Source organism: Balaenoptera acutorostrata, chromosome 19 (genome assembly GCF_949987535.1).
Source record: "Balaenoptera acutorostrata chromosome 19, mBalAcu1.1, whole genome shotgun sequence".
In the NCBI taxonomy this organism is placed as follows: domain Eukaryota; kingdom Metazoa; phylum Chordata; class Mammalia; order Artiodactyla; family Balaenopteridae; genus Balaenoptera; species Balaenoptera acutorostrata.
In genome coordinates this window covers 52,018,432-52,025,251 of record NC_080082.1, presented here as the reverse complement: position 1 = coordinate 52,025,251, position 6,820 = coordinate 52,018,432, and the positions used below count along the sequence as shown (strand labels likewise).

The window sequence follows — 6,820 nt, the reverse complement described above, 5'->3', positions numbered from 1 at the left end:
AAGGCCTTACCACATTCCTTACATACACAGGATTTCTCACCAATATGAACTCTTCCGTGTTGAGTAAGGTTTGAGGCACAACTAAAGCCCTTCCCACATTCTTCATCTTCATAGGGCTTCTCACCACTATGAATTATCTGATACAGAAAAAGAGATGAATGTTTTCCATATATAAACGTTTTTCTATGGCTGATTATTATATAACTTGAATCCAAATCTAAACTAAATGAGAAAAAAATATTACCATTCCATGGCAAGAAAAAGGAAGTGTTCTATAGTACAATTAATAGAAATTTCCAAATCTTCCCCAGTAGAGATGGGTCAGAGAACAGTTATAAAATTTGAAATACTGAAAGGAGAGCTCAAAAAACCATGATTTTATGAAGTGAAGTGCTGTTAAGTATTTAACAACCAGCTCTACACACACACAGAGAGACACCCCTCTTTTGTAGTGTTTACCAGTGTTCACAGTGTAAATACTCCTACCATGGCCAATAGCAATGTATTGATATAATTCATTGAACATAGAGTTAGAGAGAGATGTGCATGGTTGGCCCTGGCATGACATTACTGCCCAGCTCTAACACACCACTCCCATATAAAATATAGGTATATAAAATGTATAAATAATAAAAGGTGACTATCTATGCCTGGTGATTCTGTAATTACAATGCCACTAAAGATTACAAATGTCTCCCCCACTGTGGTTCACTCCCTCTTATGCACAGCCATGTGTTCTTTTCAAATGAGATACTGAGTTTTTATTTACTTAACTCCCCTTGAGATTTCACATCAAATACAAATGTTGAAATCTTTTTTCAAAGTTAATGATGGTCTTCTCTGGTGACGCAGTGGTTAAGAATCCACCTGCCAATGCAGGGGACACGGGTTCAAGCCCTGGTCTGGGAAGATCCCACATGCCGTGGAGCAACTAAGCCCGTGTGCCACAACTACTGAGCCTGCACCCTAGAGCCCACCAGCCACAACTACTGAAGCCCACACGCCTAGAGCCTGTGCTCTGCAACAAGGGAAGCCTGCACACTGCAACGAAGAGTAGCTCCACCTTGCCACAACTAGAGAAAGCTCACGCATAGCAACAAAGACCCAACACAACCAAAAATTTAAAAAATAATAAAATTAAAGGAAAAAAAAGAAGCTATTAAACAAAAAAGAAACACTCTGTGGGAAGGCCTTTGTAAGGGTTAATTTCTTATTGAAGCATGGAAAAATATTTCCTGGTGAGAAATGATACTTAGGAGCACAAGAAGGCCTTTACACTTAGTTCAAACCTTAATGCACATAAAATAATTCATGATGATATAAAACCCTGTGAATATAGGAAATGTGAAAAGAAATACAGAATGCATGAAAAACTTACCCAACACGAAAATTCATAGTGGTGTGAAAATCTAAACATGAGGAATGTAGGAAAGCATTAGATATGCCTCTCAACCTGTTTGACATAGGTGAATTCATATTGGTGCAAAACCCTATAAATTTAAGAAATGTAGGAAGGCTTTTATAAGTGACTGTCAAGTTCCTGAATATGAGAATATTCATACTGGTCTGAAATACTTCGAATGCAAGGAATGTGGGAAGATTTTTGCATTTAGTTCAACCCTTATTATACAAAAGAGAATTAAAATTATGTAAAATTCCAGGAATGTAAGGAATGTGAAAAGGTGCTTAGAGGGGAGCCTTACTTAACATCAAAAAGTCATACTGGTGGGCTTCCCTGGTGGCGCAGTGGTTGAGAATCTGCCTGCCAATGCAGGGGACACGGGTTCGAGCCCTGGTCTGGGAAGATCCCACATGCCGCGGAGCAACTAGGCCCGTGAGCCACAATTACTGAGCCTGCGTGTCTGGAGCCTGTGCTCCGCAATAGGAGAGGCCGCGACAGTGAGAGGCCCGCGCACCGCGATGAAGAGTGGCCCCCACTTGCCGCAACTGGAGAAAGCCCTCACGCAGAAACGAAGACCCAACACAGCCATAAATAAATAAATAAATAAAAATTAAAAAAAAAGTCATACTGGTGGGAAACCCTATGAATGTAAGGCATGAAGGAAGGCCTTTCATCATGTTTCATATCTTGTTCAACATGAGAAATTCATATTAGTGAAAAACCCTATAGGTGAAAGAAATGTGGGTTGGCCATTAGAGATGGTTCAGCCCTTAAAGCACATCGCGTTACTCATATTGGTCTGAAACGATTAGAATATAAGGAATATAGGAATTCCTTTAGGCATGGCCAATCTCTGCTCAGCATCAGATAATTCCTACTGCTGAGAAATTTCTGATTATGAATTATATTGATAGGTCTTCAGCAAATATTCCAACTCTTCTCTTAGCAAATACTCCAAATTTTCTCATATCAAAGAATTGATAATATATCTACTCAACATAAAAGAGCTTCCAATTGTCACTCATGTATTAATTGAATATCAGACAATTTGAAATAGAGATAAATTCACAAAAGATAGGGATTCTTGCTTGTTTATGCCTGCAACATTCACACCATGAGATCTGTTGGATATTTTAATTTAATAAACACCTTCTGTAATATCTACTCCTGAGCAACACTGGTAACATTTATTATCTCTCATCATTTTTATAGGTCAGAATTTTGGGAATAGGTGGCTGGGCAATTCTGGCTTGGGGTTTCCCATGAGGCTGCAGTTTTCTCAAGGCTCGACTGGAGCTGGATGGTCCTCTTTATGTGCCTACTAAGTTGATACTGTTCACTTTTCTCCACATTGGCCTCTCTGTTTGCTGCTTGTGTGTCCTCAGTATGGCAGCTGGTTTTGTCCCAAAATAAATACTCCACATGAGAGAGCGAGAGAAAGAGACATGAAAGGTATGCATCTGGTCTATGTATCTACTCTATGCATGTCACTTAGGTCAAATTGGCAGCATTGTTCATATTCTTGTTGATTTTTCACCTAGCTGTTCTCTCTGTTATTATGAGTGGTGTTTGACACACAAATTTATTGACTCTTGGCTGTAAATTCATTTGTTCTGACTACTCTATGAAAATACATCTTTGCCCATTAAATCTTATGCCCATCCTCAGATACTTTTGTGGCAGAGTACCTCAGCTCCTGAATCACTCACAGCTTCTCCAGTGCCTGGCTCTAGCAGCACCCAGTAATAACAGTCTCCCCTAGTATCCTTCCTTGAGCAGTTTTGTAGTTAATATCTCAGGTGAGATAATGTCCCATGAACAGCACCCAAGCACCCTAGACAGCAGATTTCCAGCAAGGGTCCCAAGCACCCTAGAGAGCAGATTTCCAGCAAATTTCATCAGCACAACATAGTAGCAATGTCTTTTCAGTGAGTTAATGGCCATGTCCTCTCTGACAATGTCTGGATCTCTGTCCTGTAAGGTGGATCTTCCTTGGGTTCTCAATCTCAACTCTAGGTTTGTGAGATTTAATGCTCTTATATCTCATAAAGTTTGCTTTATTTACTTGCTCATTATTCTAATCCCCTGTAATAGTTAATACTTATTTATATTAAACATTCCTGGTTCAAATTACTGTGTGGTGTCTCCCTCCTGATTGGACTCAAACTGATAATGGCATATTGAAGACTCCAGCTATTGTTGATTTGTCTACTTCTTCCTTCAATTCTACTAGTCTTGCTTCATTTATTTTGTTGCTCACTGTCAATGTTTACAATTGTTATATATTTATATACATTGACACTTTCATCATTATAAAATGTTCCCTTTTGTCTCTAGTGACTTTTTTGTTGTATCAAAGACTACTCTGCCTAATATGGTATAGCCACTCCAGCTATCATGCTATTATTTGCATGGTATACTTTCCTATCATTTTACTTCGAACCTATTTGTGTATTTGAATCTAAAGTGTTTCTCTTGTAAATAGCATATAGCTGAATATTGTTTTATTTAGAGACTGACAATATCTGCTTTTGATTCGAGTTTTTAATACATTTCAAATTAATGTAACTATTGATATTGTTGAATTTACATTTCCCATTTTGCCATTTGTTTCATGTGTCTTGTGTGTTTTTGTATCTTCCCCTTTACTGCTTTTTAATTTTTTTAAATATTTATTAATTAATTTATTTGGCTGTGCCAGGTCTTAGTTGAGACATGAAGGATCTTCGTTGTGGCATGTGGGATATTTTAGTTGCAGCCCTGACCAGGGATTGCTCCTGGACCCCCTGCATTGGGAGCGTGGAGTCTTAACTGCTGTACCACCAGGAAAGTCCCTTTACTGCTTTTTAAAATGTTACATATATTTTTTCTAGTGTAACATTTTAGTTTTATTGGTTTTCTTAATATATTGAATTATTTTCTCAGTGGTTGCTCTAGAGAAGACAATATGCATCTAAATATAAAATTATTCAGATTAATATTAATTTACATATAAAATATAGAAGTTGCTTCAATATAGCTCCATTCCGTCCCCTTCCTCTTCTGCAGTTATCATATATATCACACCTTTTTATAAGTTCAACAATGCAGTTTTATAGTTGTCTTGTGTAATTATCTTTTGAGTCAGTTAAGAGAAAGAAAAAAACACATTTTGAAAGTCACCTGACTACAATCTGTCCTCCATTGTTTCTGAAGAGAAGTCAGCTGTTAATCTAATTGTGGTTCCCTTGTACATAATGAATTGTTCTTCTTCTTTCAAGATTTTCTACATATCTTTGGCTTTTGGTAGCTTGACTGTGTGTATTTATTTATTTATTTATTTTTTGAACCCCCCAAAGCTTTTTCATATTTTACTACAGAGGTACTTCTGATGTATTGATAGTTAATATGTAGTTTGTAAACTGCTACTTCATATCCTACACGTACAAAATCATTTTACAAAAATGTTCTAAAAACTAGTAGATAAAATGTGTTCTCTGCTGGGCTGTTACGGGAAGGCGTATCTGGGCAGGTGACACCTGCCGCAGGAAACAGCCATAGCAACAGTACAACCACCGCAGCTGCTCTCTGCCTGATGTGGTCCTTCTGCCACCTCTTTGGTCCCAAGTTTGAGGCATCTTGATTCTTCACCTTTCTCCCCTCTTCTTCGGCCTTCTTCTCACCTGGGACCCGCCTCTTCACAGATGACCATGCAGGATAAATGAATAACGGAAATATATCTTCAATCCTTTCCTGCTTGGACAAGAACAATTCTGGTTCCTGGGACATTCAGCAATCTTATCTCCTGTGGCCTTTTTTATCCCAGAAAATATGTGTCACTTCAAACTTTACTAAATCTCCTTCAATCAGAGTTCTCAAATAGCCTTCATGGTATCTCTTGAGTGGTCCTTTTATACTTAGTCCTTCAAGTATCTACATTACAATATTTAACCCTCATGATCAAAACAACTAAGAAAGCTGTCCTATTACAATTCTTTTACATTCCATATCACCAGGAGTTCTGCTAAGAAAATACGAAAGAGGGAGAATCCGCTCAATAATTGCCTGCAACAAGTTCTTAATGTGTGCTACTAGGGGAAGTCTCTAGGCCAAAATTATTGCAATCAAATATTCAGTTCCTCCAAATGTCACCAGAAGAACCAGGGTCATGGGCCAGACCAGAAATCCACTGTGATGTTGACATATAAAGGGTTATAATCCACAGAGAATAATTTATAATCACAACTGCTCAACCCATCTGTTCTCCAGACACGTGACACCTGATGTAAGAGTTTCATCCGTTCTATATTCACCTCATTGCCTTGGTCTCTCTTGTGGGAGATCACAGTATATTTACCCACTTCAGGCAGTGGCCGGGTTATTTTCATTCTAAGAAGCTCTACTCTTGAAAAATTGCTCTCGGCTTAAGGCAGTAACACCCCCAAAATATCCATTGTAACGTAACCTGCACCCAGTGCTGTTCCTGCCAACCACCAGATGCCTGGGCTGATCCTCACACTTGTAAAGGTTCAAATCGTTCTCAGGCACCAGGTCCACATCATGGAATATGAAGCAGTCCCAACTTTCATCCTTGAGAGCTTCTAGATAGCCTACGTTCAGGAGTTTGGCGTGATTAAACTTTTTACTTCCGGCCTGGTGGATGACGTAGATGCCATACGCCAGCTGCTGCCTCTGCATGAAGGGGTGAAGGTGTTCTAGCAGGTACAGCAGGTGCTTCTCTCTGTGCCAGTGAAGGATGAGGATGGCGACCCGCTGCAACGCCCTGCATTCCTCAGGATGATACTGGCCTCTGTGCACCTTGGGGTTTTCTGCCTGTACTTCTTCCAGAGTGAGATTGAGGTGTGGAGACACAGAAGGGCAGTTGTCAAGGTTTGCTTTTTTCACAGAGGCTTCCTCTATCACAGTTCCTTTCTTCCCCAAAACTACACCCTTGTTCAAACTAGCCATGAGATCCTTTGCTTTAGGAATCTCTTGAATAACACCCACAAAGTAGTTACTGGTGGCCCACCCAACCACCGTCAGGCATAAAGTAAAAAGCAACAGTAATCGGAATTTGTAGGAAAGGTGGAAAGTCACGTTGAAGCTCATGTCTTTTATTATGTGAGCAATAGGTATCTCTCGGCCTCACTGCAGGCAGGAAGCTTCAAGTTCAGCTTTTCCAATCTGATTGCAAACCTGATGACAACTGACAGTGCAACGCCTGCTTCTGCTTGGTAGTTCCGCTCCAGCAATCCCCCAGATGCAGCCTCAATGAGTACCGCCCTGACTGTATTTAGATGTGAATTTCTTTTTGTTTATCTTACTTGAAGTTTGTTGAGCTTCTTTGATTTGTAGATTTTTTTTTCATCATAGTTGGAAAATCTTGGGCCATTATTTCTTCAAAGAATTTTTCTGCCCCTTTCTCCACTCTCCTTCAAA

General features: G+C 39.4%; 1 protein-coding gene across 1 annotated transcript; it reads right to left on the bottom strand.

Annotated features, from left to right (window-relative positions):
* Nucleotides 1–5,547: 5,547 nt before the first annotated feature.
* Nucleotides 5,548–6,616, bottom strand: LOC103010090 (beta-1,4-galactosyltransferase 4-like). The gene is given in 2 exon segments (XM_057535081.1): nucleotides 5,548–5,788; nucleotides 5,790–6,616. Coding segments are annotated over 2 exon segments (942 nt in total). The 5' UTR covers nucleotides 6,491–6,616.
* Between the last annotated feature and the right edge of the window lie 204 nt (nucleotides 6,617–6,820).